This window comes from Macrotis lagotis, chromosome 2, assembly GCF_037893015.1.
Source record: "Macrotis lagotis isolate mMagLag1 chromosome 2, bilby.v1.9.chrom.fasta, whole genome shotgun sequence".
NCBI lineage: Eukaryota > Metazoa > Chordata > Mammalia > Peramelemorphia > Peramelidae > Macrotis > Macrotis lagotis.
This window is the reverse complement of record NC_133659.1, coordinates 56761120-56773702: the sequence shown is the minus strand read 5'-3', so window position 1 is coordinate 56773702 and position 12583 is coordinate 56761120. Positions and strand designations below refer to the sequence as shown.

Below are 12583 nucleotides of genomic sequence, written 5' to 3'. Positions count from 1 at the left end.
AGGGATGCTAATGAGCAAGTTTCTTACAATGGTCACTAGGTGGCACTCTCCTCTTAAGAGAATTTTCAAAATCTTTAGATGTTTATAGAGCTTTAGTTTGAAGTGACTTCATACTTAAATTTTATGTTTGTTTCCCTTTTACATTAATTCATTTTTTAATCCCTAAATATATAAATTTTTGCTAGTTTTCACAAGGCCTTTTAATACTATATATATATGTATATATATATGTGTGTGTGTGTGTGTGTGTATGTATATGTATATGTATATGCAAGAAAGAATGACTATTTGATACATAACTTTAGCAAGCCATGGATTTGAAATTCCTGACTCAGTTCATTCCCAACAATAGGGAAGCGGAGTCTACAAAAGAGTTGGAGGATTGCCTTATTAACATCATGAGCAGAACATACTATAGACATCTCAAATTGAACATTTCAAAAACAAAAATTGATTATCATTCTAAAATTATTCTCTTTTTTTCCAATATCCCTATTGTTTTCAGAAGAACCCTCACCTCCACCTCTTAGCTTCTATGGCTTCCATAACTCAAATCCTATCATCTTCAGGAGACTTTCCATGGTTCTCCTAATGCCTTTGCTTTGGAATTACTTTCAATTTACATTCCACATGACATTTACCTAACATAATTATTTTCTCTTTTATTAGAATGTCAGCTCTTTGAACACCTGGGCAAGTTGCTTTTCTTTATATCCTTGAGACCTTAGCACAATATATTATGCATCAAAGGCTTGATGATTGACTGGAATTCAAGACCAAATTCAAGGCTCTTTATTTTATAATATTTTACATCTTCAAAATAAATTGCTGTTGGTAGAGTAGAACAGCATGATTCCCATTTTGAGCAAGTAGGAAGATGGTGAGAGAGGAGGAAAACCATGGTTTAGACGTGTGAATCAGAGGGATGAGTATGTATGCAAATTACTCATTTGTGTGGCTAATATCAAAGGTAAATACCTTCTCCTATTCCTTAGATTCATTTAGGTTTTAGGTCACTTCAAAGAATTTGAATCTGGCAAGAACAAAATCAAACTTGAGATGGTTGACCAGAGAAGTTCCACCTACCAAGAGGTTGTTGGAAATCACCTTTGTAAAGATCAAATTTCCTAAAGTAGCATCAGATTTAAATGGATTGGATTCAGTGGCACTTTTTTTCATGAGATGTTCCCATTCATGAACTTCTATATCCTCACTAGATCCAATTATGCTTTGGGAACACAAACTAATCCACCCCTCCCTATCCTGAATCCCACAATATATTTCCAAAGAAAGACAAATTTAAAAACTTGGGGTAGAAATTCTCCTAAGAGTGTCTCCCTTATCATTTTTTTCTCTTTTTCTCACTTTTCACAATACTTTTCTGCTATTCTACATAAGGAATCAGCAATTATAGATTTTTCTATTGAATTACAACATTACTGTTCTTTATATCAACTGAAGTCTAGGGACGAGAAGTGAGCCTGGGGATCAGGGAGGAAATATTAGGTAAAATGAGGTGAGGGAGAGGGAGAGGGAGGGAGGGAGGGAGGAGAGAGAGAGAAAGAGAAAGAGAAAGAGAGACAGAGAGACAGAGAAAGAGAGAAGAGACAGAAATAGGCAGAGATTTTCCAAGTGCTCTCAAAGGTGAGATTCTGATTGCATAGGATGTGTGAATGAAATTCTTTGACTGATAGAAAATATGTATATAATATAAAATATATTGTATATAAATAACATAATATATAATATGTAGTTATAGCAAGTCAGTGATTTATATATATATATATATATACACAAATTCTACATATATATATAATATATATATATATATATGTGGTACAGATATTAGATAGATCTTTAGATATTCACCACTCTATATCTGTAGATATTCACTCACTCTAATCATTGGCTATTACAGCAGAACGAAATGTTATTTCCACTATTATAATAGCCTTAAATATGTTTCATCTCCTAAATCAATATTATGGGAATGTAATTATTAATCCATGTAACTGTTTTATTGTCATATGGTTTGATTTTATCCTTCCTCCTGATTAAGAGATCCAGAGACAGATACTCAAAACTTGTAGGTCTCCATGCTTTCAGATGGCTTTCTAAGTTACTCTTTTGTCTACTCAATTCAAGAGGGTTTTGAATTTTTCAGGAGTGGAGGATGTATTTTTGTTTTCTATGTATAAACCAGAATAATCCACTGGCATTTTTATATGTATACCTCTCAATTCTGTTCACTTGAATTAAGGTCTGCTCACAAGGAGGGGGTAAAGGATTCCAGCAGAGTATTTTTACAAGCTCAAAAATGGCCATTGTAGAAGCTATTAGACTCAGGAAGGTCCCCAAGATAACTTTCCATTGTTACTTTGTTACTCAGTCTCTGCCAAGTTATCTCTTGCTCTTGCTAATCAAAATGAGACCTGGTACTCCACTAGAGAGCCCCCCATACCTCTTATGCACTTACCCTGCTATTCCAGACTTCAGGTGCAAGGACTTGTCTGATATATGTGCTCTAGAAAGCAAAAGGTTCCACTACCCTGCCATGGAGCTCTTCCGTGGCGAGGCCTCAGCCTGAACCCATTGGGTGCCCCCTTACCTGTGAGACCGTGATGCCACATTTCTTGGCTAGCTCCTCTTTGGCTTCCTCACTGGGGTAAGGGTTGCTGAGATGGGAATAGAAATACTCATTCAGGATTTCTGTGGCTTGCTTGTTGAAGTTTCGTCTCTTCCGCCTTTACAAAGGAAATTAAATAAATCAGTAAGTATGATTCAAGTTAAAAAAAAAAAAGGCTAGCACATTAGTACAGCATCTGAAGAGTAGAAGACTAGTTCTGTCTGCAGAATAGGGTCAATCTGACCACACTCAGGGAGAGGGACTCGTTAAAATATCTTCAAAAGATATTTGGTTAAGCTCTTGAATTATGCATCATTTCAAGCTTTGAAGAGAGATGACAACATAGCAAACAGTGAAATACAAATTATTATTTTTAACTTGTTGAAATGAGTGTTCAAAGATCATGATTTTCTTAAGGAATCTGGGAAGAGGGAGTTGTTATACAATAATCAAAATTAAAATACTATTCCTTTGGCAAAAGGAGAGAGGTGGGTCTCTCAAAAGGCTACAGCTGCTAAGTGGCAAAACAAATAAACCTCCAGAAATCTTTTTTTTAACATGGAGGTCACTAGAAAGAGGAAAAAAAACACTTTATGAATAAAGGCACTTTTTTTCTTTCCTTTTTTTTAAAAGTGCTAATTGAACTAATTTAAAGTGAGAATCACTTTCTTGTTTCTTCACAGAAAAGATCACTGGATCACTAGTCAGGCTGCTGAAGGAGCTGAAGCTCTTAGCAGGTTCTGAGTGTCTTTCTTTGAGAGTGTGAGCTACCATTTTTAAATTAGCTCAATTAGCACTTTCTCCCTTTATTGCTTTTATCAAAAGATTTTCCTTACAGATGTGAAAAGATTTCCAACCAATCTCTGGTGGTACCGGTGAACAGATTTTCCCAATTTTTACCAAGAGAAAGTGCTGGATCTTGGTGCTCTGTTAATATTCACTGGAAATTCAGCTAATATTGTATTTTCAATGTCCCTCCTGGGTTAATTAACACAATAAAGTACCTGATTTTACCGGATGAATACCATCTGTCCACAGGTATTAACCACATCTGTCCAGATTACACCAAGCTCAATCCTCTCTCTAAAACCATGCTGAGTTCCTGGGTCATTCAGCTTCCAAAAGTGGACAGCTTGGATTTTTTTTTTAAATTTAGCTTAAAAGTGGGCATGTGTTAAAGGTCCCTTCCTGGATAACTGGAGGAAGATGACTAACTTGCTTACATTATACTTTGCTGATTTATGTAACAACTTCAATATCTTTTTATGGGCCTCCTGGTAAAAGTTATATTGAGCAAGGAGACCCTTGAATTCATTCATCTGGCCAACCCTTGGTACAGCTAATGTGTATATGCTGCAGGTGAGCTCAAGGGTAATCTCTCATAAACAGAACCTGGTGATACATTTAGAGATTGCGAACTTTGGCTGGATCAAGAAGAGACAATTATAGAATATCTCAAAAGTGCTCATGTTCCTCTCTCTTGCCACCCTCCCTCTTTGCCATTTCACCACTTGTGAGGACCTCTACTGAGAAGATATACAGGAGCAAGGTGTAGAAGTGAAATTCAAAAGAGCCAGTTGTTGCCTTTTATAAGAATCTTTAGTAAAACATTGGTAGAGGAAGCAAAAAAAAACCCAGCCTACTGGTAAGAATTGAATTTGGACTTAAAAGAAGTCAAGTTCAAATTCTGGCTGTGCCACTTATGACTGGCATGACCATTCACCACTCTGGGCTTCATTTTTGTAATTGATAAAATGAGGAGGTTGAGAATAATGGACCTCTAAGATCCTTTCCAATGCCAAATCAAAGATCCTATGTTTAAAACTGATTTAAAACCATAAGAAGCTTTCACTCATCCACCCTATCCCTATCTTCAATGAATATGGATACAGAAATATATGATACTGATTTTACAGCCATCCCTGTATCTGAAGCTTTACCTCCAGATTCATCTTTTTTGGAATAACTGGTCATGCCAGTACATGAGGATGAGAAGGAAGACTGAACTTGATTGGCACAGATCAGAGCCAAGCACTCAGTTAAGAAGTGCTACACGTCCATGGGTAATTATCAAATCTTGTACTGTAAATCTATCAAATTGCTAAAACTAATCCCATTACTGAACCAGGCCTCCCATGTATATTATTTATTTCCACAGCAACATGTCTTGAAGAGTCCCCGTTCATGAGAGCTACATGTTGTGGCAGAAATTCTATGGCAGCAGCAAGATTTCCAAGAATGTCTCTTTTTTTTTTGACTTGGTGCCTGTTTAGACAGCTCTTCCAATTATAGCTCATGACACTAGAGGAAACTGTGTGGCATCCTTTCACTGGAGAGGACAGAATTAAAGTACACTTATAAAGGAGGAAAAGTTGCTCAATTTCAGGTCACTTTCTTTTGCTAGCATTTTTTCTAAAAAACTTAAATTAAAGTTATAATCATTATCTACAATTAATAACAACAAAATAGCAATAATGATAAACAGCTTGTAAATAAGGCAATAAAAAAATAAAGAAAAAAATTTTAGGCATTTGCCTCTTTGTTTTGACCAGATTGGTATTAAAGGGACTTTCCATGCAAAATCAAAAACTTGAAATAAAGATCCACAGTCTTAACAAAAGCTAGTGGAATAAAACAGGGATTTTCATAAAGCTTTGGAATGAATTCTTGGCAAGTACCATTTGCATGGCTACTTTGGATTCAGAAAAAAAAATTAAAATTAAAAAATCAGATGAGATGAGCCTGGTCCTTCGTTCTTCTCAACTTCTCATTTCAAAAGATTCCAGGCTGTGTCCAACTTTCCTTTTCTAAGCCTGTTAATGTAAATACCAACTCTAGCATTTTAACTAGGGGAGTTGCCATGGGAATATAAGCACCACAAGCCCTGGCTGCTGTCCTACCCAGGCTCGAAAGGAATCAGAGGGCCAGTAGAACTTGGCAACCCTGGGGAATAGGATGCTTTCAAGAACCTGGACATAGGTGGAAAGTGAGGGGAAAGAAGGCAGAATGACCTGAGGATAGGAAGTCTCCTAAGAAATGAAAACTCTCACAATTCTGCCATTATATCCAACATCAAAAGCATCTTTCTGGGTGAATAACTAAGACTAAATGGAAAGAGAAAAAAAAAAAACAAGTTAAGCTTTCCATAAATGGTTTTCCTGAATTATCTGTATTTAACAGGGTGGCAGAGCACATTGATTCTCATTTAATTCCTAGATTCTGTATGACCCAAAGATCTTACTGTTAGCAAGTTTAGAAAAGGCATTTCAGCAGTCTTTTCACACTGGAGGACTACAATGAAATGAATGAAAAATGGGTAATGGAGGTGAACAAGATAATACCTAGAGCAGGTGTTCCCAAGTGTCCACTCCAGAGTCCTTGAGGAGTCTTGTATATCTAGACATTTCTATTTTTCAAAAATATATAGAGTTCTGCTATTAAGAGAAGCAATGTGGAACAATGGGAACAACATTGAATCTTGAATCAAAAGACTTGGATTCAAATCTTGTCTCTGATATTTACTTCCTTGCTTAAGTTACTTTCTCCCTGGGTCTCAGTTTTCTCATCTATAAAATAAGGGGATTGTTCTAGATGGCTCCCCAAGATCCTACAACCTCACATTGCACTTCCATCATCATATATTTTCTCAACCACTGGATACTAAAGTTCTTCTAAAGATACTAAAATTCTTCTAAAAAGGACAGCCTATGATACATTTTTAAAGTAAAAATCAAGGTCCTCATATAACAGATGAGGTTCAGAGAGATTCAGAAACTTGCCTCAGATTACAGAGAGAGAGTGAGAGAGGTCAAGGAGCAAAATCAAAATTCAAACTCAGGTCCTCTGATCTCAAATCGGAGGTTCTTTTCCTATTCATCTCAATTTAATAGAACTATTAGCCTTTCTTTCTTAGAGAGTGCCAACAAAGGGCCACCAGTAAGTCTGCCATAGAAGGCTTCAAGTTTCCGAGGGAAGGCCCATTTGTTCTCCTTGTTGAACGTGCTTGTTAAGGGCTCTCTGCCACTTCTCCAATGTGAATACTTCCAGAGGTAGGAGGTGTCTTTTCCATATTCATACTTGCATGTGATTTTTGTGGTTATAATAGGGTTGTGGAACTGTCCAACTCTTCTCCTACTCTTCAAAAACAAATAGTTTTAGAACTACAAATCACTCATCCTTCTCTGATTTCCTGCCAAATCACTGAACTATCTGGACTAGGAAATTTTTTATTTATTTGTTTTTCACCTGACCTATGACAAGGATTCCCTTAATACTAGGGGAAAGTTATCCTTTCCCCTTTTTGATTTGGAATTTCTCATTCAAATTAATATCATATGTTACAAAAATCTGATCCATCTGAGAAATGGATGAATATATTACTATGTCCTCTGGTCAGTTACTGAGGACTTTGTTATGTGATGTAATGAAATCAAGGATATTTGTTTCTTGCTTTCTTTTTGGTTCTTTTCTTTAAAATCCAGAATGGGAAGGAAAGAGACTCACCTTGCATCCAAAAACCGTGAACGTAAGATCATGACTGCTTCACACGTGCTCTGTTTGAGCTGCATCTGGATGGAGCTGAATTTGCGATGGATGATGCTCACCATTCTTTCAATCTCCTTTGGTGAGATGGGCCTGGTTCGGCTCTGCTCACGAAGTAGGTTCATCACATGTGTAGTGAACTCGTTGCATGCCTGAAATTAGAGGAGAATGAAAGAAACTCCAAGGAATGGAGGGTCATTGAACAGAGAGTCACTGGTGGTCTACCCTGGTGACCTGAAGTAAGGATGGGTGACCAATTAGAGAATGTTGGGGGTGGTCGGATACTTAAATGTTCTAGGTGAGCCTGTAAATCCCATAATACCCTGGTCCTAACCTACCTTGTTAACTTTAATTAATACCATTATTCCCCTTCACATAATCAATAGTACAGACAAGAAGGAATTTTTGCTGTCCTTCAAGGTGATGCCACCTTCCAGTTCTATGACTAGAGGCAGTTAGGCAGGGCCATAATGTATAGAGTGCTGGACCTGGAGAGAGGAAGATGCCAATTCAGATCCAGTTTCAAACACTACTAGTTGTATAATCCTGGGCAAGTCAATTAAACTGTTTGCCTTGGTTTCCTACTGTAAATTGAAGATAATTGCATCTACCTGTTGTTGGGAAGGTAAAATGGGATATTTGAACAGCTCTTAATATAGTGTCTGGTTTACAGTAAGCTAATAAATACCTGTCTTCCATATATAGAATCTTTACCTCACCCTCTTAGAATTTCTCAGGTCTATCAGGGCTTATAGTACAAGTACTGCCTTTTACATGTAGTCTTATATACTCCCTTCAGTTTCTAATAATTCTCTCCACCAAAAAAATAAAGAAATTGAGCTTGTATTCATATTGCATTCATTTGATTTTATATATATATGTGTGTGTGTGTGTATACATACATATATGTATGTATGTATGTATGTATGTAAGCATGCTCCTTGAGAATTTGCTTCATTTTTTACTATGGAAGCCCAGTTCTTGGCAGAATATCCATTAGACACACAGTAGGAGTCTAATAAATGCTTACTGCTTCATTGACACTAGCTAGCTCTATCCTTATCTTGGTTTAGGTCTGTAACAAGATTCTGACATGTCAGAAAATATGCATTAAGTATATAACAATGGAATGAATCTCTCTCTTGGACAATTTAAGATAGATGGCTTTCTTCCTTCCTTTCCATGATCATTTTAAGGCAGAGGGATAGGGCTTAGACCTCTTTCAAAGCAGATTCAAAGTGTTTACTGTAAGATGAATCCCCCTATCTCTACTCTGCCCCCCCAAGAATGTGAGGCTAACTTCTTGTCAAAAGAGAAAGATAAGAATGCCAACTATTCTGAAAACTTTTTTTTCTGATTTTTAGTAATGAGTAATCTCAATATTGATAGAACAAAGGGATTCTTAAGCAAGCTATAGCATAGGACAGCTGTCCTTCTCGTGTTCACTTCCTGAGCCCAGGGAACATTTTTTGAAACCACAGAGCAAATAATTTACTTTCTCTTTAGTCCTTTATCAAACCACTATCCTATTTAGTAACATTTCTCCAGCTGACTTTTCTGTGACTCCCCATTTATTGGCAAAAATATTCTTCCTTCTGCTTACTTAGAGATGATTTTTCAATTTAATATCATAGGTTTCAAAAATCAGAGCCTATTGTGAATGATAAGCATATTGCTGCATTCTGATTTGAGCCCTGGACTAGAAGTTATAGTGCTGAGGATGGATTAAAGAGTTATAGTGAATAGGAGAGTTAAAAAGGAACTGATAACCTTTGCTGACAGAAATCCACCTTGGCCCGTTTTTCCCTTTTCTATTTCCAAGACAAGTATATTCTCCTAGGGCCTTATTCCCAGAATCAACAACCTCAGGGACCTTCCATAACATCATGGTCCATTTCATATGATTAAAGAGCTTTCTCAAGAGCTGAGAAAGTCCTCAGATTATATTCTGGGCTAAGAATTTTCTTTTCCATTTTTGAAGGTTGCTGCTTTTAAAAGTATTATTAGAAAGGTAATATCAGAGATGGAAGAAGGCATTTCATTCAAACCTTTCATTTAACATCATAGAAATGCAGACTTGAACAAGGTCACCGTAGCGACTACTTTGCAGAACTTAGGAAACCCAAATTTCTTAACTCTGAGTCAAATAGTCTTTCCAGCACCATATGACTAGCATCATGAGTTGCTGTTTAAGCATCCACGATGCAATCTGCCTATCTGTATATTTAATATAATATATAATGATTACAGTTGATAGGGGACCATATTTATGGAATACTCCATGTGCCATCAGATATTGTTGATGGTTTTTATTTTTTTTATTTTATTTTATTTTATTATTTTTTTTGCTGAACTTGGATTGTTTTAATGATTATTATAAGGGAATTGTTTGGCAAGTAGAAAAATGATATATTTGGAAACTAGATTGATGTCAGAAAAGAAGGCTTCAATAAAAATGTATGAAAAGTTGAGATTGTTCCAAATAAGAGAAGCATATACCTGAGACTGAGTTTGAATTCTTTCTTCTGTTCTATTTCAGTACTATTGTACTATCTGATCATCAGATTAACTCTTGAGGCTCTTATAAAGATGAAGGATACTTTGAGATCCTCAAATCCACTAAATTTTGAATAATAGTAGTTTTGCAGTGATTATTCCTCTTAATATCATTCACTAAGCTTATTGTACCTATCAATGAATGACCTCTTGTTGCTTATCCATTTCACATTGTCATGTTAACAAGAAGAGAATAACCAGATTAAAAGAGGAAGATGAAGCTATTATTAGCTGAAATCTGAAAAAAAGAGGTCACAGATCTGATTATAAATTATTCCCTCTGATGTATCTTAGGGTCCCTTAGAAGGTTCATTCCTCAGTACCTCACCTTCTCCATCTATAAAATGGGGGCTAATAGTTCTTACCCATCAGCAAAGAGGGTGATACCAGTGACCCTTGGGATACAGTGAAGGCCACTTAAAAAAATCTATGTGAAAGCACTTTGATCACCTCATAAAAAGACTCTTTCAAAATCTTTACTGCTTCCCACTACCTCACTAATCTATCCATCCACCTTGGGGATACTTCACTAGGGCTCAGTTTTCTTCTTGGCAAAGTGGTGGTAATAATAATTGCCTCCTCCCCACTTTGATAGGATATTGTGAAGATGAATGAGATCATGTCTACACAGCACTTTGATCTCCTTAGAGAAAAGTGCCATATAAATATAAGGTATTATTATTAGCTTCTCCCTGTTCCCCTCCTCCGCCCGAATAACACAAAAAGGCGGAAATGAAACCTGGCAGTAACTTGGCTAAGATTCTATAAGGCCAGGGGGTGGGGATCAAGGGGAGGGTAGGCACACAGTGGGCATTCCAACCCCCTTTTCTGGGGAAATGCTACAACATGCTGGGCAGCAGCGTCCCCACCTTGTAGGGGCTCAATGGGAGGAGGGGCTGTGTGTGAGGCGATATTGTAGACTGCATCAGCTCTCAGCTGGGAAGCCCCAGTTCTTGGCTAATAATAATGTACTTCATTACGGTGAATAAAAATACTCACAATATCTGATGTTTATGCTGGGCTTTTCAGTGCTGAGCCCTCCTATCCACAGACAGAGGAGTCATTTCCCCCACTGCTGAGGTGGATCACAACAGCTGCTAAACAGCTGCTTAGGAATACACAGTAGAAAGCAGTGAAGAGTTCCATGTCCACTTAGGATGGACAGAATATAATGACCCAGATTTTCCCAGGACCTAAACCACACCCTGGTGGCAGATTTAGAAGCTGTATTGGCCTCTGGATTCTTTAGGGCCACAGTAATTTAACTATTTATTGTTGGAATTATCTAATGAAATTTGAGTGGCCATGGACCCTGAATAGATCTTGACCAGTTTCCAAAAATGTGTTACAAACAACTCTTAGTCTTTCTCATTTCACTCTTACATACTTCTTTTTTTTTCTTTTTTTGGAAGGCAAATGGGGTTAAGTGGCTTGCCCAAGGCCACACAGCTAGGTAATTACTAAGTGTCTGAGACTGGATTTGAACACAGATACTCCTGACTCCAGGGCCGGCGCTTTATCCACTGTGCCACCTAGCCGCCCCCTCTTACATACTTCTTAAAGTTTGTTTGTCTAACACCAGCCCTGGGAGGTAGGAAATACAATCATTATTCCCATTTTACAGAGGAGAAAGCTGTGGCTATGAAAAACCTTATATCACTTATTTATTGTCACACGAAGTTAATTAATATGGGAGGAAGGATATTCTTGTCATCTGAATTTTAACCTGATATTCTATTCAAGGGTGAGTGTGTGTTTGTGTACATGTAGGTTTAGAAAGAGAAACATAGATACATATATATATATATATATAATATATTGTATATTAAATAGACATGATATTTACATCTGTATTCATACAAATATATATAGTATTTCTGATTTCCATGTATAATAATAATATAGCTCACATTTATATATCAATGAAGTGTTTTAAGGATTATGAAGTAAGAATTTAATTAGTACTCATAACAACTGAGTGGTTATTATTTCCTGTTTTACAGGATGACAGAACTAAAGCGAGCAGCAATTAAGTGATTTGCCCAGAGTCACCTAGCTAGGAAATATCTGGGGTTAAATTTGAACTCAGATATTACTGATACCAGGTCCAAGACTCCATCTACTGTGCTACCTAGTTTATATCAAAAAATACTTATTATATAAATAACTTTTATATGACTTTTTGAAGTTAGAGACTAATTTTTCTCTATTTCTCCTCAATTACCTTTATGATGAAATAAAAAAACCCAATCATGCATTGTGTCCATGTATCCTATATTATTGTTAGGCTATGAAGACAAAAATGGAACAACCCCTACCCACAAGGAGTTTACAATCCATTGAGAGGAAACAACATGGACCCAAACAAATGACAATGTACGTGTGTGTGTGTGTGTGTGTGTGTGTGTGTGTGTGAGAGAGAGAGAGAGAGAGAGAGAGAGAGAGAGACAGAGAGAGAGAGAGAGAATATGTGATTTTTTTGGTAGAGTCACCTAGCCCCTGCAGGATCAAAATAAATGGTATTAGCACCTAGACTTCATATAATAAACAAAATACTGCCATTTCATTCTTTCTAATGAAAGTCTTCAGATACCTCTCTTATATCATACACCCAGAAACAAACAAAGGCTGATTCAAGGTTTGGTTCCCACCCTCTTCCAAATCAGTAAGAGTAATAGCTATTGGATTGTTTCACTATCCAATCAATCTGTCACTTGGGGGGGGGGTTGGGGGGAGGGAGGTAGAGAATCAACCATAGAACTGTCAGTTTGGTCTTTTCATACAGACACAGTCAAAATAGAGAGTCATATTTTTGCTCTGACAGTGCTTCCTATCAGAAAATGGCATCCTATGAAAAAT

General features: G+C 36.8%; 1 protein-coding gene across 2 annotated transcripts in view; it reads right to left on the bottom strand.

Moving 5' to 3' along the window:
* PBX1 (PBX homeobox 1) overlaps positions 1 to 12583 on the bottom strand; it is a 325099-nt gene that overhangs the window by 43533 nt on the left and 268983 nt on the right. For both annotated transcript variants that reach the window (XM_074221876.1, XM_074221877.1), the window contains exons 4-5: positions 7130 to 7320; positions 2609 to 2744 (exon numbers count right to left, since the gene is read on the bottom strand). In XM_074221876.1, the coding sequence (XP_074077977.1) occupies positions 2609 to 2744; positions 7130 to 7320 (327 nt within the window). The remainder of the gene's footprint in view (positions 1 to 2608; positions 2745 to 7129; positions 7321 to 12583) is intronic.